At 50.6% G+C, this 27,841-nt stretch overlaps 1 protein-coding gene across 1 annotated transcript; it reads left to right on the forward strand.

The window, feature by feature from the left end:
• Window positions 1-9,451: 9,451 nt before the first annotated feature.
• CD6 (CD6 molecule) lies at window positions 9,452-26,850 on the forward strand (the record flags this gene model as incomplete). Its single annotated transcript, XM_038765338.1, has 12 exons — window positions 9,452-9,548; window positions 10,436-10,846; window positions 12,193-12,501; window positions 15,088-15,390; window positions 15,514-15,573; window positions 18,849-18,989; window positions 19,163-19,291; window positions 20,295-20,411; window positions 21,791-21,862; window positions 23,286-23,480; window positions 23,661-23,807; window positions 25,907-26,850. Coding segments are annotated over 12 exons (2,067 nt in total), but the record flags the coding sequence as incomplete, so codon positions are not given.
• Window positions 26,851-27,841: the final 991 nt, after the last annotated feature.

Raw genomic sequence — 27,841 nt, forward strand, 5'->3', positions numbered from 1 at the left:
TGGTGTTTTTCAAGCACTTACTGTGTGTCGAGCACTGTTCTAAGCACTGGGGTAGATACAAGGTAATCAGGTTGTCCCAAATGGGGCTCATAGTCTTAATCCCCATTTTACAGATGAGGGAACTGAGACACAGAGAAGGGAAATAATAATAATAATGATGACATTTGTTAAGCGCTTACTATGTGCAAAGCACTGTTCTAAGCACTGGGGAGGATACAAGGTGATCAGGTTGTCCCACGGGGGCTCACAGTCTTAATCCCCCCCGCCCCCCAGACCCAGAGAAGTGAAGTGACTTCCCCAAAGTCACACAGATGACAAGTGGCCGTGCCAGGATTAGAACCCATAACCTCTGACTCTAAAGCCCGGGCTCTTTCCACTAAGCCATGCCCAAGAACTTAGTACAGTGCTCTGCACTCAGTAAGTGCTCAATAAATACCACTGATTGGCCCACTAATTATACTTCTCATGAACATTTATAGATATATATAAGGGAAGCAGCATGGTTTAGTGGAAAGAGCCCGGGCTTGGGAGTCAGAGGTCGTGGGTTCCAACCCCAGCTCCTCCACCTGTCTGCTGTGTGACCTTGGTCAAGTCACTTCGCTTCTCTGTGCATTACCTTATCTGTAAAATGGGGATGAAGACTGTGAGCCCCACGTGGGACAACCTGTTTGCCCTGCATCTACTCCAGCTCTTAGAACAGTTCTTGGCACATAGTAAGCGCTTAACAAATGCCATCATTATCATTATTATTATAATATATGAGTTTTTATGTGTGATGTATATATATGTACATCAAATGCTTTGCAGCATATGCAGTATTTGCAGTGTATACAGAAGTCGCGTGACCTAGTAGATAGAACACATACCTGGGAGTTAGAAGGACCTGCGTTTTAATCTCGCCTCCACCACCTGTCCGCTGTGTGACTTCGGGCACCTCACTTCACTTCTCTGTGCCTCATTTACCTCATCTGTAAAATGGGGACTAAGACTGAGCCCCATGGGGAACATGGACTGTGTCCAACCTGATTAGCTTCTATCTCCCTCAGAATTTAGAACAGAACCTGGAACATAGTGAGCACTTAGTAAATGCCATAAAAAGCAGGCAACTGACTCCCAGGTTTCAACGGGGATGGAGTATTGTCTGATGTTTTATTTTGCCTTGCTCTTAAAACAGTTCTTCTGCTCGCCTCGCTTTTCATTTCGGTATGAACCAAAGAGTTTGAACGCCTATAGTAGTAGTAATCATAGTTTTTAAGCAACTACTGTATGCAAAAAGCACCGTACCAAGCACTGGACAAAAATACACAGGAAAGAATTAGACTTGGCTTCTATCCCTGCTACTAAATGCTGGGAAAGATTATCAGGTTGGACACAGTCCCTGTCACACATAATAATAATAATAATAATAATAATAATAATAATAATAATAATGGCATTTATTAAGTGCTTACTATGTGCGAAGCACTGTTCTAAGCACTGGGGAGGTTACAAGGTGATCTTGTCCCACGGGGGGCTCAGAGTCTTCATCCCCATTTTACAGATGAGGGAACTGAGGCACAGAGAAGTGAAGTGATTTGCCCAAAGTCACACAGCTGACAATTGGCAGAGTTGGGATTTGAACCCATGATCTCTGACTCCAAAGCTCTTTCCATTGAGCCACACTACTTCCCAACACATGAGACTCATGGTCTTAAATAGGAGGGAGAGCAGACATTGAATCCCCATTAAACAGATGAGGAAATGGTAGCGGAGGCAAGATGAGAACTCAGGTCCTCTGGCTCCCAAGCCCTTGCTCTTTTCACTGGGCCAACACTGCTTCTCTGGTTCCTCACCTGGCCCCTTCCCTCACGATTTCTCTCCAGGGTGACTTAGTAGACAGAACACAGGCCTAGGAGTGAGAAAGAACTGGGTTCTAATCCCAGCTGCATCACATGCCTGCTGGCAAGTCACTTAACTTCTCTGTACCTCAGTTGCCTCAACTGTAAAATGGGAATTAAGACTGTGAGCCCCATGTGGGGCAGGGACATGCATCTCCCCCACTGCTTAGAACAGTGCTTGGCATATAGTAAGTGCTTAACAGCGTGGCTCAGTGGCAAGAGCCCGGGCTTGGGAATCAGAGGTCATGGGTTCTAATCCCGGCACTGCCACAAGTCTGCTGGGTGACCTTGGGCAAGTCACTTAATGTCTCTGAGCCTCAGTTACCTCATCTGTAAAATGGGGATTAAGACTGTGAGCACCACGTGGGGCAACCTGATCACCTTGTATCCCAACAGTGCTTCAGACATAGTAAGTGCTTAACAAATGCCATTATTATTATTATTATTATTATTATTACTATTACTATTATTGCTATCATTATTATTCTTACTGGCAGTGAGGCTAGGGACGAAAAATCTAATCATGTGATTTTCAACCCTAGCTGGACATTCCCTCTCCTTTCTCCAACATGATGAAGTCCATAAGGAGATAGGACAGGAGGGAAGGTGTCAGGGGGATTCATTCATTCATTCAATTGTATTTATTGAGTGCTTACTGTGTGCAGAGCACTGTACTGAGCACTTGGGAAGTACAAGTCGGCAACATATGGGATGGGGGACTCACAACGAGAAGAGAGTTTACTCACGCATGGCTACCCCATCCTGTTTCCGTGACGCATAATGGGAGGAAAATCCCCCAAACTCTCCTCAATATCTGGCCCTGCAGATTACCCTGGAGAGGAGATGTGCCTAAACTTCCCTGCACATAGAAGCACTCAATAAATACAACTGATTGCTTACCAACTCTGTTGCATTGTACTCCCCAAGCACTTAGTACAGTGCTCTGAATACGGGTAGCGCTCAATAAAGAGCATTGATCGATTGATCGGTTGATTGATGGAGACGGGGATTCCAAGTTTGGCATTCCAAAAGCGGTGCCACAGCGTGTTCATGTTAGGGCTGTGGAGAATCTGAAATCACATCTCCTTCATGAGGCAATCTCTGATTCATCTCTCATTTCTCCTTCTTATTTCAATCAAGCAAGCAAGCAAGCAAGCACTCTACTAAGCACTTGGGAAAGTACATTAGAGAGGCAGCCTGGCCTAGTGGAAAGAGGATGGGCATGAAAGTCAGAGGACCTGGATTCTGCTGTGTGACCCCAATCAAGTCACTTAATCCATCAAACAATGGTATTTATTGAGCGCCGACTACGTGGAAGCACTGTACTATGCACGAGGGAGAAACGCAATACCAGAGAGTTGGCTGAAACTATAACTTCTCTGTACCTCAGCCTCCTCATCTGTAAAATGGGGATTCAATACCTGTTCTCCCTCCAAAACTGTGAGCCCCATGTAGGACAGAGACTGTGTCCAGTGTGATAAACCTGTATCTGTTGCAGTGCTTAAAACATTGCTTGTCGCATAGCAAATGCTTTAACACATTTTTTTTTAAAAAGTGGATATACGTGATCCCTGCCCAGAAGGAACTTACCGTCTAGGTGGAGAGATGGACACTAGAATAGGGGAAATAGTAGGTCATAAGAATATTTACATAAACTCTTTGGGGCTGGGGTGAATATTAAGTGCTTAGGAGGTACACAGCTAAATGAATAGCTGTCACAGAGGGGAGGGTGGATGGGGAAATGAAGGGCTGATTCTGGGAAGACATCTAGGAGGAGATGTAATTTTCAAAAGGCTTTGCAGGTGGGGAGGGCGGTGGACCGTCAGATATGAAGTGCGGGGAAGGGGCCAGGCCTGAGGGAAGAAGCGGCCAAATGGTCAGCGGCAAAATAGACAAGATTGAAATACAGAGAGTAGGTTGGCACTGGAGCGGAGTGTGTGGACTGAGTTGTAGTGGGAGATCAGCGTGGCTTACTGCCAAGAGCACAGGCTTTGGAGTCAGAGGTCAGGGGTTCTAATTCTGGCTCTGCCACTTTTTGTTCATTAAATCATATTTATTGAGTGCTTTCTGTGTGCAGAGCACTTAGCTGTGTGACTTTGGGCGAGTCACTTAACTTGTCTGTGCCTCAGTTGCCTCATCTGTAAAATGGGGGTGAAGACTGTGAGCCCCACGTGGGACAACCTGATAACCTTGTATCTCCCCCAGTGCTTAGAACAGTGCTTGGCACATAGTAAGCACTTAACAAATACCATTATTATTATTATAATTATTAGATCAGTGAGGTGAGATTAGGTGGGGGCGAGCTGATTGAGCGCCTTAATGCCAAGGGTGAGGAATTTCTGTTTGATACGGCGGTTGGATGGATGATTACTGGAAGGTTTGGAGGAGTGGGGAGCAATGCCCCATTGCTATCAGAAAGCCGGTTGTGACACAGGTCTGCGTGGGGGTTCATCTTCTCCCCATTGCCCCCTAAAAGCAGAACCGGCCCCGACAGCCTGGGCCACAGGGAAGCCCCAGCCCCAAGTTGGAAAACCCCGTGCTCTGTTTAGGTCTTTTGTTGGGGTGACAGCTCAGATAGGCCCATCCCCCCGAAAGCCCCTGGGACTAGGTGTCCCAGCAGTTCGGGTCTCTGACGGAAGGGTGGTTTAACATGCCGTGCGTAGGAACCATACGAAGCGACGTCAGTCAGCCAGTCAATCGTGTTTATTGAGCGCTTACTGGGTGCAATAATGATGGCACTTAATAAACGCTTACTATCTGCCAAGCAGTGTTCTAAGCGCTGAGGAGTTTACAAAGTTATCAGGTTGTCCCAGGGAGGCTCACAGTGTTAATCCCCATTTTATAGATAAGGGAACTGAGGCACAGAGAAGATAAATGACTTGCCCAAAGTCACACAGCTGACAATTGGCGGAGCCGGAATTTGAACCCACGACCCAAAGCCCGTGCTCTTTCCACTGAGCCACGCCGCTTCTCTTATTCTCTGAAATTAATACATAATTTATAGATGTGTACATAAGTGATGTGAGGTTGAGGGTGGGGACAATATCAAAAATCCAAAGGGCACAGATCGAAGTGCATAATAAATAAATACTAGTGATTCAGAAGCAGCGTGGCCTACTGAAAAGAGCACAGGATTGGAAGTCAGAGGACCTAGGTTCTAATCCCAGCTCTGCCACTTGTTTGCTGTGTGACCTTGGGCTAGTCACTTCTGTTGGCCTCAGCTTCCTTATCTGTCAAATGGAGATTCGGCACCAGGAGTCGTGAGTGGGTCAGGGACGGTGTCATATCTGGTTATCTAGTATTAAATCAACTCCAGTGCTTCGTAGAGCTCTTGACGCATGGTAAAGGCTTAACATATACCGCAGTAATTATTACAGTTGCGATTGACTGAGTAGAACTAGAGCTTTGTTGTAGCTCTTCCTGCAACCGTTCACAAAAGCGACGGTTGGGTCCTTCGATTAAGATCTGCACAGGGCTGCAGCCCGAGACCCCAGAGATGAGTTTCATTTAGCTGATATGCACCAACATAAGCATGCACACACAAAACAACGAAGCATCCTCGTCCTCACCTCGTCACGTTCAAAAATATGTAATACCACACTTGTGCAGCGAAGCCGGTTGCCGTGGGAACCACGACTCTGAAGATGCCTCCTTGGATGCATTTGAATCCTCGCTCTGAACGCTGCAGGTGGAGACTTCCGTGCTCTGAATTCTAAAGTCTGTTTCCCGCCAGCCCCCGGCATTCTCACCGCCGCCCGGTCGGGATTCAACACAACCGATTCTTTTTTTTTTCTGGAGTGTGGGGTGCAATCGGTGGACCGTCCCCCTTCCCCTTCCCCCCACTGGGTCTTTAAGTGGGGGCTGGGAGAACCTGCAGACTCTTGTGAGTCTAGGTGTGGAGGCGTGGGTGTCTCTTTGTGATGCTTTCCTGTTCTTTGGGCCCTGTGGCTGAGGGAGGGGACCGTTAGCAGACCCTCAGAATATGGGATACGTAACTATGATTCATTATTTCCAGGGGCTCGGAGGTGGGGTTTAAGCTGGGGGACAGGGATTTGGGGAGTCTAATTAGGAAAAAAAAAGTCTCACCTGGGAGCCTCAAACACATTTCCCCCAGCTCTCACCACTCTTCAAGGTCATTGGCTTGAGACCCTGGCCACATTTTCAATTCCAATATTTAAATTCTTCCTCCTCATCGCCTTGAGAAGCAGCATGGTTCAGTGGAAAGAGCCCGGGCTTTGGAGTCAGAGGTCATGGGTTCAAATCCCGCCTCCGTCAATTGTCAGCTATGTGACTTTGGGCAAGACATTTCACTTCTCTGGGCCTCAGTTTCCTCATCTGTAAAATGGGGATGAAGACTGTGAGCCCCCCGTGGGACAAGCTGATTACCTTGTAACCTCCCCAGTGCTTAGAGCAGTGCTTCACACATAGTAAGCACTTAATAAATGCCATGATTATTATTCTTATTATCTTCCTCCTTCTTCTCTTCTTTCCCTGCCCCCACCCCGGCCTCAGTCAGTCTTAGTCAATTGCATTTATTGAGCACTTACTTTGTGAAGAGCACTGTATTAAGTGCTTGGGAGAGCACAACATAACGATATAACACACATTCCCTGCCTACAATGAGCTCACAGGTTAGAGGGGGAGACAGACATCAATATAAATAAATAAAATTACAGATATGTACCTAAGTGATGAGGGGCTGGGAGGGGGGATGAATAAAGGGAGCAGTCAAGGTGACACAGAAATGGGTGAGTGAAGAGGAAAGGAGGGCTTAGTCGAGGAAGGTTTCTTGGAGGAGATGAGCCTTCAATAAGGTTTTGAAGGCGGGGAGAGTAATTCTCTGTCAGATATGCAGAGGAAGAGCGTTCCAGGCCAGAGGCAGGACGTGGGCGGGAGGTTGGCGGCAAGATAAACAGGACAGAGGTACAGTGAGAAGGTTAGCATCACAGGAGTGAAGTGTGTGGGTTAGGAGAGGAAGAGAGTAGTGATGTGCGTTAGGAGGGGGCAAGGTGATTGAGTGTTTTGGAGCCGACAGTGAGGAGTTTCTCTTTGATGCGGAGGTGGATGGGCAACCACTGGAGGTTCTTGAGGAGTGGGGAAACATGGACTGAATGTTTTTGTAGAAAAATGATCTGGGCAGCAGAGTGACATATGGATTGGAGAGAAGAGAGGAAGGAGGCTGGGAGATCAGCAAGGGGGCTGATACAGTAATCAAGGTGGGATCGGTTAAAGGCTTGGATTAATGAGGTAGTGGTTGGGCTGGAGAGGAAAGGTGAATTTCTGCAATGTTGTGAAGGTGGAAACGACATGATTTAGTGATGGATTGAATATGTGGGTTGAATGAGAGAGTGGAACCAAGGATAATGCCTCCTCTTCCTCTTCTCCATCCACCTCCCCCTCCTCCTAGCTAATAATAATAATAATAATAATAATAATAATAGCATTCATTAAGTGCTTACTATGTGCAAAGCACTGTTCTAAGTGCTAGGGTGGTTACAAGGTGATCAGGTTGTCCCACAGGGGGCTCACAGTCTTAATCCCCATTTGACAGATGAGGTAACTGAGGCCCAGAGAAGTTAAGTGACTTGCCCAGAGTCACACAGCTGGCAAGCGGTGGAGTCGGGATTTGAACCCATGACCTCTGACTCCAAAGCCCGGGCTCTTTCCACTGAGCCACGCTGCTTCACTTGCTGGATGTGAAACCATGTCATGGCCTCTCAGGAGAATCAATAAAAGCAAGGGCCCATGGTTCCAGACCTCCAGGAGCTGACAAACTAATGGGAAAGGCAGACACAGTTAGTATGCATTCAACGGGAAAGAAGAAGAGAGTCAGAATGATTCAGTGGCTAGAGCACGGGCCAGGGTATCGGAAAGTCATGGGTTCTAATCCTGGCTCCACCACCTGTCTGCTGTGTGGCCAGGGGCAGATCACTTCACTTCTCTGTGCCTCAGTTACATCATCTGTAAAATGAGGATTAAGACCGTGAGCCCCATGTGGGACAACATGATCACCTTGTATCCCCTTGTGTCAAGACAAACGCTGGGGGAAAGCCTTGAAGCCAAACCAGACATTTTGGTTTGATGTGGAAGGCAATAGGTATCCAGGAGAGGTTTTTGACTAGGAGAGTGATGTGTCCTAAACAGCCCTTTAGGAAGATGATGTGGGCAGAAGAAGGTAGGATAGGTGGGGTCTGGTTTTGAGGCCTGTGGAATGAGAATCTATCAATCAGTCAATCAATCAGTGGTATTTTTTGAGGGCTTACTGTGGGAAGAGGACTGTACTAAGTGCTTGAGAAAATACAATACTATACAGTTGGTAGTCACGACCCCTGCCCCAAAGCCAGTTGTTGGGTAGGGATTGTCTCTATTTGCTGCTGAATTGTACTTTCCAAGCGCTTAGTACAGTGCTTTGCACACAGTAAGTGCTCAATAAATATGATTGAATGAATGAATGAATGAATGAAAGGAGTATACAGTCTAGAAGGGGAGACAGACATTAAAATAAATTATGGATAGGGGAAATGGGAGAGAATAAGGAAACACGTAAATGCCATGAGTCTGAGGGTGGAGTGAATATCGAGTGGTTTTAGTATAGCTCCAAGTGTTTAGGTGACATAGGAAGGAAGGTGGAGAAGAGAGAGAAAGGAAGGGTTAATCAGGAAAGACCTCTTGAAGGAGGTGTGATTTTTAAGGAGTACAGATTTTTTTAATGATATCTGTTAAATGCTTAATAGGCTCCGGGCAGTGTATTAAGAGCTGGGTTAGCTACAACATAATTAGAGTAGACATAGTCCATGTCCCACATGGGGTTTACAGCATTAATTCCCATTTTACAGATGAGGTAACTGAGGCACAGAGAAGTTAAATGACTTGTTCAGGGTCACACAGCAGACAAATGGCTGATCCAGGATTCAAACCTAGGTCCTTCTGATTTCCAGGCCCGTGCTCCGTTCTCGAGACTTCACTCTGTTATTCTTCACCTTGTCCTCAATCCTTTTGGCTCTAGGACCCCCAACCCCGGCCAGGATGGTGGGCTCCCTTCTATTTGAGAAAGGGAGAACCCCTCTCCAGAGAGGCCCAGTGAGTTGGCCAAAGTCTACTTGTGGGGAGACAGAGCTCAGCACCACTCATTGGCCCAGAATGCTGCACCCCGGGGACAGTTCACCAGAATTCTTGGGTTCTGCTCCTGCCCTCGCCTCCCTCTTCAGCCCAGGGCAATCTCTCCTCCTTAAACCTTGGTGAAAGGCAGAAATATGGTCCTCGTCACCTTCCATTCAAGGGGATTGAGGCTAGGCCTCGAAAAGGCTTTCAGCTTTCTCTACACAGACACTGCCTCAGTAGCAGCCCCCAGATCGCACGGCCCAGAGAGATCTTTGAAGCCTCCTAACGAGGCTTCAGTAACTCTCCTAGGCTCTTAGTACAGTGTTCTGCACACAGTAAGTGCCCACTAAATACCTAATGACTGATTGATAATGAGAGGTGAAGTCCACCCCTCCCCCGGAATGGCCCCTTTCTCCTCTGAGCCCGGGATCCCGGTTGGCTTCACACCCTGATGCCGGGGTCTGGGTTTGGTTTCAGGCCAAATCAGCAACTCGACCCTGCTGCCCCTGTTGCTCGGCGGTGGCGACGATGGCGGCCGCGAGGGGAAGAACGGCTCCTCCTCAGAGCCAGGTGAGAGCCAAGCTGATCCAGAGAGGGGCAGGTGGGTGGGTGCCGAAGCACTGTGGCAGGGAAGAGGATGGGACGGGCTGGGTGAGCGCTCCGATTGACTCCCAAAAGGAGAACGGTGGAGCCAAAAAGTCCAACCCGTCCCCCGGCCCAGGCCCTCCAGCCTGGATTTGACAGTTGTCATGGATACAGAGACTTACCTCACGATGACATTTCAGTGTCAAAGACAGGAAGCAGCCTTGTGGGCCGGAAGGCGTGTTTCACACCCAACCTGAACTAGGAAAGCGGGGTTGGACAGGAGGAGAGGGTGGTCCTAGCTCTTCAACTCACCCACTGGCCTCCTGCGACAAGTAGAGAAGCAGCGTGGCTCAGTGGAAAGAGCCCGGGCTTTGGAGTCAGAGGTCATGGGTTCGAATCCCGGCTCCGCCACATGTCTGCTGTGTGACCTTGGGCAAGTCACTTAACTTCTCTGAGCCTCAGTTATCTCATCTGTAAAATGGGGATTAAGACTGTGAGCCCCACGTGGGACAACTTGATCACCTTGTATTCCCCCCAGCGCTTAGAACAGTGCTCTGCACATAGTAAGCGCTTAACAAATGCCATTATTATTATTATTATTATTATTATTAAGTCTTTGGCGGAAGCCCTGCCCCGCCGCCCAAGACCTGCCCCGCCCTGCACCCCTTCCCTCAAGCCTGCCCTCCATTTCCATCCCTGTGGCATAGTCTCTTTATTAATTCATTGGAGTTTCTGCCCCTTCTTCATAGTCTGGCCTCCATCCGTGCTCTGCCGGTAGAGGACGAGGCTGCTGGGCGTGTGGGGAGGGAAGTTTTGAGGACTTCCCCAGAAGGGGCTGCGGCGGTCGGTAACCATTTTGACCGCATGTGCAGGGAAGCAGCCCCTCCGGCTGGTGAACGGAATGAACTCGTGCAGCGGGACAGTGGAGATCCGGTACCTGTCTTCCTGGCAAGCCGTCTGCGAGGAGCACTGGGACTCCAGGGCCGCGGAGGTTGCCTGCCTCCAGCTGGGCTGTGGAGGGGCAAGGAAGGAGGGCCTCCCAAATACCCCCACCCCCAACGGGCCAGCAGGCCTCCCAGTGACCTCGATGCCCAGTGGGCTGGCCGGCCTCCCAGGGACCCCCACCGCCGGGGTGACAACCCCGGCGGAGAACGGCAGCGCTGCCCTTGAGGGACCAACGGGCTCCTTCCTGTCCGTCCAGTGTGCTCAGGACAGGTGGGAGTCCTGCCAAGTGCAGCCCAAGGCCTGCCACAGCCGGAGGGCAGCCCGCCTGGTCTGTCAGGGTAAGACGAGAGATTCCCCCTCCTTCCCCACCCATTACGGTCCCTCCGGGCTGGCTGAAGAGCCCCCTTAGCCAGTGGGCCTCCCATCCACTCACTGTCTGCCGGTCCTCTTCCTCCTCTTCCCCTTTGTTGATCCTTCCCCGTTGCCTCCAGCCCCAGGAGGAATCGTCAACCCGCAGGGTAGGTCCTGGAAGTCCAGACTCACTCTGCCAGCTGCCCTTCTCTAGGGTTTGCGGGGGCTCATCATTGGGGCTGCTTCCCTCAGACAGCAGCTACTCTTTACTAAAGAGCCACCCTGAGTCCCCTCACTCTTCCCTGCTTAGCTTAGCAGAATAATAATGAGAGCATTTATTAAGCGCTTACTATGTGCCAAGCACTGTAGCAGAAGTAGCGTGGCGTAGTGGATAGAGAACAGGTCTGGGAATCAGAAGGTCATGGGTTCTAATCCCAGCTCCGCCACTTGTCTGCTGGGTGTCCTTGGGCAAGTCACTTCACTTCTCTGGATCTCAGCTACCTCATTTGTAAAATGAGGATTGGGACGGTGAGCCCCAAATGGGGCAAGGACTGTGCCCAACCCGATTTGCTTGTATAATAATACTGATGGCATTTATTAAGTGCTTACTATGTGCAAAGCACTGTTCTAAGCACTGGGGAGGTTACAAGGTGATCAGGTTGTCCCACGGGGGGCTCACAGTCTTCATCCCCATTTTACAGAAGAGGTAACTAAGGTCCAGAGAAGTGACTTGCCCAAAGTCATCCAGCTGACAAGTGGCGGAGCTGCGATTAGAACCCATGACCTCTGACTCCAAAGCCCATGCTCTTTCCACTGAGTCACGCTGCTTCTCTTGTATTCCCCTCTTAGCTTAGTACAGTGACTGGCACATAATAATCAATCAATTGTGTTTATTGAGCGCTTACTGTGTGCAGAGCACTGTACTAAGCGCTTGGGAAGTCCAAGTTGGCAACATATAGAGGCAGTCCCTACCCAACAGTGGGCTCACAGTCTAGAAGGGGGAGACAGAGAACAAAACCAAGTGTTTAACAAACACTATCATTATTATTATTATTAGCTCAGGAAAATGACCCTTGCCTGAGTGACTTCCAGGCAGAGCTGGAGGACCAAGGGAAGGAGGGGAGGGGAGACTAGGTTGGAGGAGGAGAGGTGGAAGGGAAAAGGCAGTCGACTGAGCCTGAGTCCTGGCTGTGGAGATTCCACGAGGAGACAAGTTAGCGACCATCTCCTAACCTTCCGCTCCTACTCCTGGACTCTTTCCCATCCCTCCCTCTCCTTTCTTTCTCTCTCCTCCCCACTTCCATCATTTTGTCTCTCCCCATCCCCGTCGCAGCGAGCAGCGCCCTGCGGCTGGTGGACGGGGGCAGCCGCTGCGAGGGTCGGGTGGAGCTGGAGGAGCAGGGCAGTTGGGGGACGGTGTGTGACGACGCCTGGGACCTGGACGACGCGCGGGTCGTGTGCGGGCAGCTGGGCTGCGGCTGGGCCATCCGGGCCCTGGGGGGGACCCACTTCCAGAAGGGGAAGGGGCCCATCTACCTGGACGAGGTCAACTGCTCCGGGAACGAAACCTCCTTGGAGGACTGCCCCGCCCGGAGGGACCACGACTGCGGGCACAAGGAGGATGCCGGAGTGATCTGCTCAGGTCTGTCCATCTGCCTCTGGGCTACTTTGGTCTGCCCACGGGGTCCCCAGTCTGCCCACCTTTCTGGCGCCCGCCTTCCTGCCTGGAATTCTCTCCCTCCTGAGCGAGGGAGAGAGCGTGAATGTCCCTGAACCTACTCTTGGGGGGCCAGAAAAAGGGTCCCCCTCCATCATTCCTCTTTCTCCCCCACTTTCTTTCGAGTAGCAGTTCGGAGTCATCTTCTCCGAACTCCGAGCGAGGGAGAGCGTGGCTCAGTGGAAAGAGCCCGGGCTTTGGAGTCAGAGGTCATGTGTTCAAATCCCGGCCCTGCCAATTGTCAGCTGTGTGACTTTGGGCAAGTCACTTCACTTCTCTGGGCCTCATCTGTAAAATGGGGATTAAGACTATTTTATTTTGTTAGTTTGTTTGGTTTTGTTCTCTGTCTCCCCCTTTTAGACTGTGAGCCCATTGTTGGGTAGAGACTGTCTCTATATGTTGCCAATTTGTACTTCCCAAGCGCTTAGTACAGTGCTCTGCACATAGTAAGCGCTCAATAAATGCGATTGATGATTAAGACTGTGAGCCCCACGTGGGACAACCTGATCACCTTGTAACCTCCCCAGCGCTTAGAACAGTGATTTGCACATAGTAAGTGCTTAATAAATGCCATTATTATTATCCAGTGCTTCGAACAGTGCTTTGTACATAGTAAGCGCTAAATAAATGCCATCATTATTATTATTATTACCCTCTGTATCCCATATGTCATCAGTTTCCCCACTCTCCCCATCTGCAAAACTGTAACTAAATCACATCTCCTCCAGGAAATCTAGTGTGACGAGAACAGGCCTGGGAGTTAGAGGACCTGGGTTCTAGTCCTGGTTTGACCGCTTGCCTGCTCTGTGACCTTGAGCAAGTCATTTAACTTCTTTGTGCCTCGGTTTCCTCAACTGTGAAATAAGGATTCAAATCCTGTTTTCCCTCCTACCAAGAATGCGAGTCCCATGTGGGACAGAGACTGTGTCCAAACTGATTAACTTGTGTCTACCCCAGCAAGTAGAACAGTCCTTGGTCCACAATAAGCACTTACCAAAATACCATAAAAAATCATAGCCTGCTGGATAGAGCACGGGCTTGGGAGTCAAAAAGACCTGGGTTTTAATCCCAACTCAGCCACTTTGCTGTGGGACCTTGGGCAAGCCACCTGACTTCTCTGAGCCTTAGTTACCTCATCTGCAAAATGGGGATAAAGACTGTGAGCCCCATGTGGGACATGGACTGTGTCTAACCTGTTTAGCCTGTCTCTAGCCCAATGTTTAGAACAGTGTTTGACGCATAGTAAGTGCTTAAAAAATACCATTATTATTATTATTATTATCCTAGCAATACAATATAATTTCTATTATTCATTCATTCAATTGTATTTATTGAGCACTTACTGTGTGCACAGCACTGTACTAAGCGCTTGGGAAGTACAAGTCATCAACATATAGAGACGGTCCCTACCCAACAAAGGGCTCACCTTCTAGAAGACTGAAGAAGACAGGCTAGAAGAAGTTTATTATTAATAATAAACAATTTAAGATTCATGTTAGAGAAGAATTCTGGCCCTGCCTTCTAGGAATTTACTGTATAGTAACAGAAATAAGGCAAATGTTCAATTAACATGAAAAGGCACAGAAAGTTTCCATCAATCAATCACATTTATTGACCACTTACTGTGTTCAAAGAATTGTACTAATCACTTGGGAAAGTGCAATATAACGGAGTTGGTAGACATATTCCCTGCCCTCAAGGAGTTTCCAAGATTAAGTTTAAAGGGGAAGAGTGGACCACACAGATTGCTGTGGTGGATTAGAGAACGAGTGAGGCAAATCATTCATTCATTCATTCAATCGTATTTATTGAGCGCTTACTGTGTGCAGAGCACTGTACTAAGCACTTGGGAAGTACAAGTTGGCAACATATAGATCAGGGATCGCTTCCCAGAGAAGATGACTCCGAACTGCTACTCAAAAGAAAGTGGGGGAGAAAGAGGAATGATGGAGGGGGACCCTTTTTCTGGCCCCCCAAGAGTAGGTCCAGGGACATTCATTCATTCATCCATTCAATCATAATAATAATAATGATGGCATTTATTAAGCACTTACCATGTGCAAAGCACTGTTCTAAGCGCTGGGGAGGTTACAAGGTGATCAGGTTGCCCAACGGAGGGGCTCACAGTCTTAATCCCCATTTTACAGATGAGGTAACTGAAGCACAGAGAAGTGAAGTGACTTGCCCAAAATCACACAGCTGACAATTAGCAGAGCCGGGATTTGAACCCATGACCTCTGACTCCAAAGCCCGGGCTCTTTCCACTGAGCCACACTGCTTCTCTAGTCGTATTTATCGAGCGCTTATTGTGTGCAGAGCGTTTGGGAGAGTACAATAAAATGATAATGATAGGGCCGTCCCCTGCCCGTGACGAGCTTATAGTCTAGAAGGGGGGACGGCCTGGGCAGTGTTCAGGGGGAGTTGGGGGGCATCACGTGGAGGCGGAGGGTCTAAGGGTCGGATACTGCCGGCAAGGGGGAGGTGACCCTCCCCTCTTTTCTGTCTGTCCAGAGCACCAGGCCTGGCGTCTGACCAGATGGTCGGACGCCTGTGCCGGGCAGGTGGAGGTCCATTTCCGGGGCACGTGGAGCACAGTGTGCGATGGCACCTGGTATCAGACGGAGGGGACCGTGCTGTGCCGCTCCCTGGGCTGCGGAGCCCTCACACAGGTGGTGAAGGGGTTGCCCCACTACCTGACGTCGAGAATCAACTACCAGTGCTCCGGGGAGGAGGCCACGCTCTCCCAGTGCACCTGGCACTTCAACAGATCCCACATTTGCCACCAATCCCAGGCAGCCGGAGTCATCTGCGCGGGTAACCCCAGGCCTTCCTGGCGTTCTGTCTGTCCCGACCGCCCCCCCTGAGCCCTCCGGCCCCCTCTCGGGGACAACAGGCGGGCTTCCACGCCTGTTCTCCCTCTCCGCTTCTTCACACCAGGTGCGGTGAACGGATCCGCGGTCACGGAAATCAACCCGAACACCCAGCCCATCACCACGGGTGAGTGCTTCGAGGGGGTGATGCCAGCCCCGTGGAAGCCCCCTCCCCAGAAGGGTCCTGGACCCTCGCAACTTCCTGAGAAGTAGCGTGGCCTAGGGGTTGGAGCACGGACCTGGACTTCAGAAGGACCTGAGTTGTAATCCCAGCTCCGCCACTCGTCTTCTGTAAAGTTACTTCACTTCTCTGGACCTCAGTTACCTCGTCTGTAGAATGGGTCACCTCATCTGTGGAATGGTGATTAAGAATGTGAGCCCCATGTGGGTACAGATGTGTCCAACCTAATTAGCTTGTGCTTACCCCAGTGATTAATACAGTGCCTGGCACATAGTAAGCACTTAATAAATGCCATTTATTTAAATACCCGGGCTTGGGAGTCAGAGGTCATAGGTCCTAATCCCAGTTCCGCCACTTGTCTGCTGTGTGACCTTGGGCAAGCCACTTCTCTTCTCTGGGCCTCAGTTACCTCATCTGTAAAATGAGGATTAAGACTGTGAGCCCCCCATGACCTGATTACCTTGTATCTACCCCAGCGCTCAGAACAGTGCTTGGCACATAGTAAGCATTTAACAAATGCCATCATCATCATCATCACCATTTAAACAAAAAACTAGTTGGACAAGGAGCTCTACCCCTTCCCCTGCCTCAACTCCCTCTGGTCAAAAAACCTCTTAGATGATTTTAGTAAACTGTGTGTGCAACTGTCAGGGATGGGGGTGTCAAGAAGCTGTTTTTCCCTGGCCCGCTGAAGACAGAATAAGGCGAATTGGGTTTGCATTGCAGCAGGAGTGATTTAGATTAGGAGGAGGGATGAAACACATTATTGTTAGTTTTTTTTTAATGGATTGGTTCAGCACATGGTATGTACTGTATGTACGTACTATACTAGGCGCTGGGGTAGAGATGAGATAAACAGATCTCCGTCACTGAGCTTTCTAAAGAGAGGGTAAAAACTTCCTTTCCAGGGTGGTTCATCTCCAATTCTAAGTAGGGCAGTGGGTGGGAGAGCATTAAATGACGTTTTGAAGACTATGACTCCAAGTTCTTCCTATCTCTCCTAGGAAACATGGCCCGGTCCAGTGGAGGGCCCACAGATTCTGATTTGCACCCTCCTCTCTATGTGGAGAGTTAGAATTACAAACCTGGAAGTGACCTCAAAGGTCATCAGGTCCAGTCTCCTGTCTTGAGGCTGACACTCACCTGAGGGCCAAACCCATTTTCTCTAAGTCCTCTTCTTTCTGTCACTCACTGCCTTCCTCTTGTTTTCTCTCCATTCACTAGTTCTGTCTGCCTGACATAGGGTACTGCCTCAGATCTCTTTCTTTGTCCCTCTCCCTTTCCTTCTCTCTCTTCCTTTCCTTCTCCCTCTCCCTCTCTCTCCCTTCCCCTCTTCCTCTCCCTTTCCCTCTCCCTCTCTCTTTCTCTCTCCCTTCCCCTCTTCCTCTCCTTTTCCTTCTCCCTCTCTCTCTCTTTCTCTCTCCCTTCCCCGCTTCCTCTCCCTTTCCTTCTCCCTCTCCCTTTCTCTTTCTCTCTCCGTTCCCCTCTTCCTCTCCCTTTCCTTCTCCCTCTCCCATTCTCTCTCCTTCTCCCTTCCCCTCTTCCTCTCCCTTTCCTTCTCCCTCTCCCTCTCTTTCCCTCTCCCTCTCCCTCCCTTTCCCTCTCCTTCTACTTCTCTCTTTCCCCTCCCTTCCCCATTTCCCTCCCTTTTCCTCTCCCTTCCCTTCTCCTTCTCCCTTTCCCTTCCCCATCTCTCTCCCTTTTCCTCTCCCTTCCCCATCTCTCTCCCTTTGCCTCTCCCTTCCCCTCTCTCTTTCCCTCCCCCTTTTTTTCTCCCTCTCCTTCGTCCAAAACTAAAAAACCTGAGTAGAGTCAGAGAAGGTTTAAAGTGGAGCTGTTAGATTCTGCCTGGTTGGAATCCAGCACAATAGATACTGGATGAAGAGAGGTTTTAGGTTAATTCATTCATTCATTCATTCATTCAATCGTATTTATTGAGCGCTTACTGTGTGCAGAGCACTGTACTAAGTGCTTGGAAAGTACAGTTCAGCAACAGATAGAGACAATCCCTACCCAACAACGGGCTAACAGTTTAGAAGGGGGAGACAGACAACAAAACAAAACAAGTAGACAGGGATCAATATCATCAGAATAAATAGAAATATAGATATATACACATCATTAATAAAATAAATAAAGCAATGAATATGTACAGATTTACTGAAGTGCTGTGGGGAGGGGAAGGGGGTAGTGCAGAGGGAGGGAGTGAGGGCGATGGGGAGGGGAGGAGGAGAAGAGGACAAAGGGGGAGCTCAGTCTGGGAAGGCCTCCTGGAGGAGGTGAGCTCTCAGTTGGGCTTTAAAGGGAGGAAGAGAGCTAGTTTGGCGGATGTGTGGAGGGAGGGCATTCCAGGCCAGGGGTAGGACATGGGTCGGGGGTCGATGGTGGGACAGGTGAAAAGGAGGCCCAGTGAAGAGGATAGTGGCAGAGGAGCAGATTGTGCAGGCTGGGCTGGAGAAGGAGACAAGGGAGGTAAGGTAGGAGGGGGCAAGGTGATGGAGAGCCTTGAAGCCAGTTGTGAGGAGTTTTTGCTTCTAGCGGAGGTTGATAGGCAACCACTGGAGATTCTTGAGGAGGGGAGTGACATGCCCAGAGTGTTTCTGTAGAAAGATAATCCAGGCAGCAGGGTGAAGTATAGATTGAAGGTGGGGAGAGACAGGAGGATGGGAGATCAGAAAGCAGGCTGATGCAGTAATCCAGCCAGGATAGGATGAGAGATTGAACCGACAAGGTAGCAGTTTGGATGGAGAGGAAAGGGCAGATCTTGGCGATGTTGTGGAGGAGAGACCTGCAGGTTTTGGTGACAGATTGGACGTGTGGGGTGAATGAGAGAGCGGAGTCGAGGATGATACCAAGGTTGTGGGCATGTGAGACAGGACGGATGGTAGTGCCATCAACAGTGACAGGAAAGTCAGGAAGAGGACAAGGTTTGGGAGCGAAGATAAGGAGTTCAGTCTTGGACATGTTGACCTTTAGGTGGTGGGTGGACATCCAGGTGGAGATGTCCTGAAGGAAGGAGGAGATACGAGCCTGAAGGGAGGGAGAGAGAACAGGGGAGGAGATGTAGATTTGGGTGTCATCTGCGTAGAGATGATGGTTGAAGCCATGGGAGCGAATGAGTTCACCAAGGGAGTGAGCATAGATGATTAATATTTAATAGTTAATAATTTAAATAGCTAATAAAATTTATCTCCCTCCACCTTGGGGATTTTGCTTAGCAGATCTCCCTGAGAACCAGACTTTGGCCAGCGGCTCCCTACGGGAACAGATCCTCTTCATCACCTGTATCTCCCTGGGTGTTCTCCTCTTTGGGCTACTCACCATCTTGGCTTTAATCCTCGTGAGGATCAAAGGGAAATACGGTAAGGACACAGACAGGGGCTCAGGCTGGGAGAAGAGGAATTCCCAAAGGTCAGCTGTCCACAGCTGAGGGGCAGAGGCTGAGCCCCAAGAAGGGTCTCCCCGGGCTTTCTGAGAAAGAGCCCACAGGGCCTTTACTGTGGTAAGAATCATTTCTCTGGATGCTTTCTATCAGCGGTCCCACACATGGAGAATCACAACCAGCAGGCCTCTTCTGCCACCACCCTCTCCCCCATCCCCACCACCACCACCTCGGCAGGAGCCAACAACTACCAAGAAGTTTCCATCATCGTTCCCAAAGAAGGTAGGATATCTTCTACCTATCTTCTACCTTGAGAAGCAGCGTGGCTCAGTGGAAAGAGCCCGGGCTTTGGAGTCAGGGGTCATGGGTTCAAATCCCGGCTCCACCAACTGTCAGCTATCTGACTTTGGGCAAGTCACTTCACTTCTCTGTGCCTCAGTTACCTCATCTGTAAAATGGGGATTAAAACTGTGAGCCCCCCGTGGGACAACCTGATTACCTTGTAACCTCCCCAGCGCTTAGAGCAGTGCTTTGCACATAGTAAGTGCTTAACAAATATCATTATTATTATTATTATATCTCTAGCAGGTGGACACCTCCGCTCTGCTAGGCAAATCCCCATCATCCCAAGCCCCCAGATGGCTTTCCAGGAATGGGCGATGCCCTGGATGATAATGTGGAGGGGCAGAGCTGGGGATGGGGCCATGAGAGGTGTGCCGGGAGCCACTTAGCATTTAAATGCCCTCTGGGACCTTCTAATGGTGGTCATTCTGAACAAGGGAAGTGGCCATTCGAGGCAGGAGAGACAGAGAAGGAAACTGAAGTTGACCGATGCCATGATTACCGTCTCCCTATCCCTTCCGCTTGCTAAAATATTCTCCCTTCACCTGGGTGTTGACATTTGTGTGCAGGTGATGTGCTGTTAAGAGCCCTGGTTGGCCTGGGCAGGCAATTGAAAGTTAGTTACCAAGGGGAACAACCCCTCTGCTGAGGGTGGCATCGTAACCATTGCTAACAGCCCAACCAATCCCCTTCACCCAGAGAGGTTTAGCCAAGGCTTAACAAGGCTACTCCCAGTTAGGATGGGGCTAGCCAGTGCCCTCTCTTCTTGCTCTTGTCTCCCCCCTCTCCCCTCCCTTTCTGCCATTCTTCCCACCTTTCCTTCCCTCCTCCTCCGCCAACGGTTCCCCGCTTCTCCCTCCCAGTTCACCGCTCCCGTTCTCTGACTTCCTTGCTTTGCTACCCACTTCCAACCTCTCCCGCCTCTCCTCTATTCTCTTCCCAGCACCCAAGCTGCCCATCCAGGTGCCAGCCCCACCCTCTGAGGACTCTGACTCTGACTCTGACTATGAGCATTACGACTTCAGCACTCAGCCCCCCGTGGCCCTCTCCACCTTCTACAGTGAGTGTCTCTCCGCCCTCCTCAGACTCCTCTCGGGGTCCTCAGGGCACCACAGTTGAGGGTCGAGATTTTGCCTGCGCCAACCGCTGCCTCCCAGAGTGGGCCTTAGTCATCCCCTCTGTGAAATGGGGACAATAGCTCCCGCCAGAGCGCTTATTGCCCGAGTGCTTGGAGAGGAGGTGCGGCGTGGCTTAGTGGAAAGATCCGGGCCTTGGGAGTCAGAGGTCGTGGATTCTAATCCCAGCTCCTCTACTTGTCTGCTGGGCAACCTCATTCATTCATTCATTCAATCGTATTTATTGAGCGCTTACTGTGTGCACAGCACTGTACTAAACGCTGGTGAAGTACAAATCGGCAACATATAGAGACGGTCCCTACCCAACAATGGACTCACAGTCTGGTCAAGCCACACAACTTCTTTGTGTATCAGTTACCTCAACTGTAAAATGGGGATGAAGATTGTGAGCCCCATGTGGGACAACCTGATTACCATGTATCTATCCCAGCACTTAGAACAGTGCTTGGCACATAGTAAGCGCCTAACAAATACCATGATTATTATCCTTGGAAGAAAGATCCTGGGTGAAGTCACAAGCCAAGTTTTGTCCCTTCAGGGGATTGGATTTCCCTTTGCCCAACTCCCCACAGCTTCCAATCTTTCCAGAGACTCACCCCACCTGGGAAGTAGCGTGATATAGTGGCTAGAGCACGGGCCTGGGAGCCAAAAAGTCATGGGTTCTAATCCCATCTCCGCCACTTGTCTGCTGAGTGACCTTGGACAAATCACTTCACTTCTCTGGGCCTCAATTACCTCATCTGGAAAATGGGGATTGAGACTGTGAGCCCCACATGGGAAAGGGACTGTGTCCAACCCGTTTTGCTTGTACCCACCCCAGCGCTTAGTACAGTGCCTGGTGCATAGTAAGTGCTTAACAAATACTTCAATTATTATTATTATTGTTGTTTCAATTGGATCCTCTCTCCTAGAACCATCTCCGCTCTCAGATTGCAGAGTAGAATGGCCATGCTTTAGAACGAAGACACAACTGTTCTGCTTCCCCACTTCCACCAGAATGCCACACACCTTCCCCGCTCTCTCAACCCCTGACTTGCACTCAGCTTTTCCAGTTTCCCCTCCTGCCCAGGTTGGGGGTGGGGAAGATTCAACAGGGCCCGGAGAAGGAGGTTTGGAGAAAGCTGGACATCCGTTCTAGGCCAGGAGTGAGGGGGGTTCTCCCTGGGGACAGGGGCCGGTGAAACTGGAAGGGCCATCCCACCTTTCCTGGGAGCCGGCCCTCTCTCCATCCCATTCCCGACTATGGGGCCTCCCTCGCTACCCCTCCCAACCCCACCTGTGCAGCAGCTGACTCTGCTTCCAGATTCCCAGAGGCACCGGGTGACTGAGGATGAAGTCCGGGAGAGCAAGTTCAGGATGCCAACCCTGGAGGAAGGTGAGAGGCAGGACCCCTTCCTGGAGACCCCCAGGATAAAATGGGGAGGCTCTCCTACTGAGAGCTCACCTCCTCCAGGAGCCCCCTTTTTCCTCTCCTCCTCCCCACCCCCCCGCCCTACCTCCTTCCCCTCCCCATAGTACCTGTATATATGTTTGTACAGGTTTATTACTCTATTTATTTTACTTGTCCAGATTTATTTATTTTGTTAATGATTTGCATCTTGCTTTATTTCTATTTATTCTGGTGACTTGACACCTGTCCACATGTTTTGTTTTGTTGTCTGTCTTCCCCTTCTAGACTGTGAGCCCATTATTGGGTAGGGACCGTCTCTATATGTTGCCAACTTGTACTTCCCAAGTGCTTAGTACAGTGCTCTGCACACAGTAAGCGCTCAATAAATATGATTGAATGAATTAATGAATGAATGAGAGAATGAAAAGGTTTCAGGACGGGCCCTGGCAACCGCCCAAGGAATTGGGAGGTTGAAGCTCCTCACTGACAAGATGGCCAATAACAGAGCTGGAGAGAGGTGGGAAGGGGACACCTTGGCTTCTCTGTAGGAAGGAATCCAATCCTCATTGCTTCTTTCTAGCCTCAGGGGCTCACATGGAAACCTGATCCTTTTCTGAGCTGTTCTCCCTCAGTTGCCCACTCTGGGATTTGAGATCCCTCGCTACAGGGAAATTCCTCCTGATATCTGCCCTAAATTCTTCCTCCTACCTTTCCCCGTCCTGCCTTTGATAGAGAAGAGAACCATTACTCTCCCACTGCCCATCACATCAGCCTTTGGATCAAGAAGGTGGCTGTTCTGACCCCCTCCAGGCCCCAATTAATCATTGGCATTTACTGGGCTCTTACTGTGTGCCGAACACTGTCATTCATTCATTCATTCAATCGTATTTATTGAGCGCTTACTGTGTGCAGAGCACTGTACTAAGCACTTGGGAGGTACAAGTTGGCAACATATAGAGACGGTGCCTACCCAACAATCGGATCACAGTCTGTCATTCATTCATTCATTCAATCGTATTTATTGAGCGCTTACTGTGTGCAGAGCACTGTACTAAGCACTTGGGAGGTACAAGTTGGCAACATATAGAAACGGTGCCTACCCAACAGTGGGCTCACAGTCTGTTCTAAGTAGTTGGGAAAGTCCAATATAACAAGAGTCAGCAGACGCATTCCCTGACCCACAAGGAGCTCTCAAGCTGGAGGGACCGTCACCCTTGGGGTCAGTCGGCCATGACTGGTGATCATCATCATCATCATCAATCGTATTTATTGAGCGCTTACTGTGTGAAGAGCACTGTACTAAGTGCTTGGGAAGTACAAGTTGGCAACATATAGAGACAGTCCCTACCCAGCAGTGGGCTCACAGTCTAAAAGGGGTGATGCGGAGCCTTGACCCTTGCCTTTACAGATCCTCCCAAAGGGGCCCCCCTGCATCGCCCCAGAAATGACAGCGAGTCCAGCACATCTTCAGGGGAAGGATACTGTAACAGCCCCTCCAGCAGGCCGCCCCAGAGGAGCGGCCCGGCCTTCCCTGCCGAGAGGGCTCCGTTCCTGGGCCAGCTCCCGATCGAGGAGCTGGCCAGGTCCCAGCAGCCTCTGGGTGGTAAGCTCGGGCCGGGTACCAGCCGGGCCCTGCCAGCCAGGGGAGGGTGGCATTCTTCGGGTGGTTTGGGGTAACCAGTTGGAGCCAGGGCTAAGGCCTGCTGGTTTCTTTCTGGGTGCTCTCTGAGGAGGAGTCTCTCTGTCTCTGTCCCTCTCTCTTTCTTTCTTGCTCACTCTGGAGGTTCTCCAGCAGTGCCCAAGCCTGACAGCAGCTCCAGCACCTCATCTGGGGAGTGGTACCAGAATTTCGAGCCCCCCCAGCCGCCTCTGCCCCCGCCGCCACCACCACAGGGGCAAGAAGGGGAAGAGGAGTCGTGCCAATGCTCAGGTGGCTGGGGGTTGGAGGGACCTGCAGGAGGGGGAGAGGAAGACCTCGGGGAAGGGAGAAGGGGACCCCAAAGGGGTGGGGTGGGGGGGACAGGGGCTTGGGGAGGGGAGAGGCAGACCCAAAGGAGGGGGAAGAAGGGGCCTCAGGAAGGGGGTCCTTGGATGAGGGAGGGGCAATGGAGCCTCAACCCCAGTATCTCCCTGCCACCAAAGAAGCAATGGGATGGAATCAATCAATCAATCAATGGGATTTATTGAGTGCTTACTGTATGCACAGCACTGTACTAAGCGCTTGGGAGAGTACAATATAACAGAATTGGCAAACACATTCCCTGCCCACAATGAGCTTACAGTCTAGAGGGAAGAGACCCTGCAGGAGGGGGAGAGAAAGACCTCGGGGAAGGGAGAAGGAGACCCCAAGGGGGGGGGGGGGACAGGGGCGGGGAGAGGCAGACCCAAAGGAGGGGGGAGAGGGGGCTTCAGGAAGGGGGTCCTTGAGGAGGAGAAGAAGAGGCCCTCAGGGAGGGGCAATGGAACCTCAACCCCAGTATCTCCCTGCCACCAAAGAAACAATGGGATGGAATCAATCAATCAATCAGTGGGATTTATTGAGCACTTACTGTATGCAGAGCACTGTACTAAGCGCTTGGGAGAGTACAATATAACAGAATCGGCAGACACATTCCCTGCCCACAACAAGCTTACAGTCTAGAGGGAAGAGACCCGGCAGGAGATGAAAAGCTGAAAGAGACAAGGGGGAGGAAAAGGAGAGGAAGAGGGGTGTAACGGAGCAATGCAAGAGTGGCAGGATCAATCAATCAGTCAATCAATCATATTTATTGAGAGCTTACTGTGTGCTGAGCACTGTACTAAGCACTTGGGAAGTACAAGTTGGCAACATATAGAGACAGTCCCTACCCAACAGTGGGCTCACAGTCTAAAAGGGGGAGACAGAGAACAAAACCAAACATACTAACAAAATAAAATAAATAGAAAAGATCAATCAATCAATCAATCGTATTTATTGAGCGCTTACTATGTACAGAGCACTGTACTAAGCGCTTGGGAAGTACAAATTGGCAACACATAGAGACAGTCCCTACCCAACAGTGGGCTCACAGTCTAAAAGGGGGAGACAGAGAACAGAACCAAACATACCAACAAAATTAAATAAATAGGATAGAAATGTACAAGTAAAATAAATAAATAAATAAATAAATAGAGTAATAAATATGTACAACCATATATACATATATACAGGTGCTGTGGGGAAGGGAAGGAGGTAAGATGGGGGGATGGAGAGGGGGACGAGGGGGAGAGGAAGGAAGGGGCTCAGTCTGGGAAGGCCTCCTGGAGGAGGTGAGCTCTCAGTAGGGCCTTGAAGGGAGGAAGAGAGCTAGCTTGGGATGAGAGAAAGGGGACAGATCAGAAGTGAAGGAAAGAGAAGGAGGTCCACAGCCAGTGGGAAGCAGAAGGAGTAAAAGGAGGGAAGGGTGGCTGCTAGATTCCTCCGCCTCTGGCTGGCCGAGCAGGTGCTCCCACAGGCTCCCAGGACTCCTCATCTGTTCACCGTCCTAAGGAAACAACTCTTCATTCCAGGCTGGCTTGGCCTCAGCTCAACAGGGAGATGTCCAGCTCTCTCAGCACCCGGGGCTCTGGGAAGGCAGAAGGAGGTGCAGAGTTGTGAGATGCAGAGCCCCCCAATCCACCAGTTAATCAACGGCATTTATTGAGCTCTGTACTGGCAGGGAACATGACTGCTTAATCTGTCTTATAGTGCTCTCCCAAGTATGGTGCTTTGCATACAGTAAGGGCTTAATAAATACCACTGATTGATTGATTGATTAACTGAGTGAGCCCTCACTGAGCCCCCAGTCCCCTTGTTCTTGGTTGGGGGCTCAGGAGCCCAGCGGAGACTCCTGGGGAGGGGGTGCATAACAAATAGCTCAGGATAGAAACAAAGGACTGCAGCATTCTGGGGTCCAGTCCAGAGAGTGGGCATGGTCCAGAGCCCTGCAGAAGATTGAGGGGGAGGGATGAGACCATCCAGTTCCCCAGCCCCCTCACCCTGATGCCGTCCGTTTGTTCTGGGACATACAGAGCCTTCAGGCCCAGTGGCGACAGGCAGCTCCTGGGACTGCTCCACTGACGACGACTACGACGATATCGCCACGGATGACAACTAGAGCCAGAGGGACCAGAAGGCCCCTCTCCGGACCCTGCCCCGTCCACGCTCCTCCCTCCTCCCCGCTGGGCAACCTGAAGGAACACGGCATTGGCGAAATCTGCTCCGACCAGGCAGCATTTTAGGAAGGAAAGGGATAAGGCACACTTACTCCCCAACCTTGGCCTGCCCGGCTGCCCCCAGTCGGTCCCCAGGTCGGTCTCGGCCAACCCCATTCCCAGAGCCCACCAGCCCCAGGCCCTGGGTGGGCCTCACCCTCCGGCCACTCCCAGAGCTGGTGGGCATTGAGAGAAGGCACCGGGCCCTCTACCTGGACTGCCTGGAGATTCTTGGTTCCACACAGACACCCTCCCCCCGGAATCCCCCAGTCCCCTCTCCCATCCCCATCAGGGACCTCTGCCTCTCGACCCTAGGGTTCCAGTTTTGTAGGGAGAGGAGGCTCAGGGCGTGCCACCTCTCCACCCTTCCCCTAAAACCACCAGGCTCCTTCCCGGGGCAGGAACGTGACCCTCTGGCCGCCTCTGTGGGGAATGGATCTCGGGAGAAGAGCTTTCTTCCAGAAGTCCCCACCCCAAGGACAAGTCTCCCAGGTGGTGGCCGACTGGGAATTCCAAGGGGACCGACCTCACAGCGGGAGGGATTCCACTGGAAAATGCCAGGCTGGGTGCGAGCACTTCATTGGCTGGATGACCGGGCCCTGTCACTGCTGTTGACCTGAGGAAGCTGAGGACGTTGGTCCCCTGCAGAGGGTGACCTGGACTCACAACTCGCCAGTGGCTAATGCGCCTTGGCTCCAGGGAAGGCGGTGGGGCCAGGGAGGTGCCTCTTTGGGTCCAGGCTTCCAGAAACATCTCGCCAGGCCGAGTGATGGATCGATTAATCGGTGGTACTTATTGAGCTCTTAGTGTGTGCAAAGCACTGTTCTAAGCACTTGGGAGAGCACAAGAAAAAGCATCGTGGCCTAGTGGATAGAGCACAGTCCTGGAAGTCAGAAGGTCATGGGTTCTAATCCCAGCCTTGCCACTTGTCTGCTGTGTGACCTTGGGCAACTCACTTAACTTCTCTGTGCCTCCGTTCCCTCATCTGAAAAATGGGGATGGAGACTGTGAGCTTTATGTGGGACGAGGGACAACCAGATTATCTTGTATCTACCCCAGTGCTTAGAACAACACCTGACACATAGTAAGTTGCATAACAAATGCCATCATTATTATTTTTATTATTACAATACAATCCTGATGGAGATGTCACGCTGGCCAGGTGGTGTCCAGGGACACAGCTCGTGATCTTCATGGGGAGTCCTGGAGAAAGACGGGGAGTCCTGTTCCTGAAAGACACAATCTGGGGAGTGGAAACCACCTCTGCCCTCCAAGGCTGTGGTCCCAGGAAATGGGGAGGAGCTATGCTCCAGCTCTCCAATCAATCAATGGTATTTATTGAGCACTTACTGTATGCAGAGCACTGTCCTAAGCACTTGGGAGGGTTTTACTGAGCGCTACTGGGTGCATAGCACTGTTCTAAGCACTTGGGAGGGTACTATATAGCAACGTAACAGACATATTCCCTGCTCACAACAAGCTTACAGTCCTCCAGGAGTCCTGCCCTGCCTTGCCCCACCCTAGGGCACCATGTTGGTTCGCTTCTTGGAGCCCATCGGAATGGCTCTGGCAACAATGGCCAGTGGCCATCATCATCAATCGTATTTACTGAGCGCTCACTGTGTGCAGAGCACTGTACTAAGCGCTTGGGAAGTACAAGTTGACAACAAGTTGGCCAGTGACCAACACTCAGAGTCCTTTGGCCAGTTGCTGAAATATCTTAACAACAGCAGCACTCAAAGGTGTCTAGAG

This window comes from Tachyglossus aculeatus, chromosome 22 (assembly GCF_015852505.1).
Source record: "Tachyglossus aculeatus isolate mTacAcu1 chromosome 22, mTacAcu1.pri, whole genome shotgun sequence".
NCBI lineage: Eukaryota > Metazoa > Chordata > Mammalia > Monotremata > Tachyglossidae > Tachyglossus > Tachyglossus aculeatus.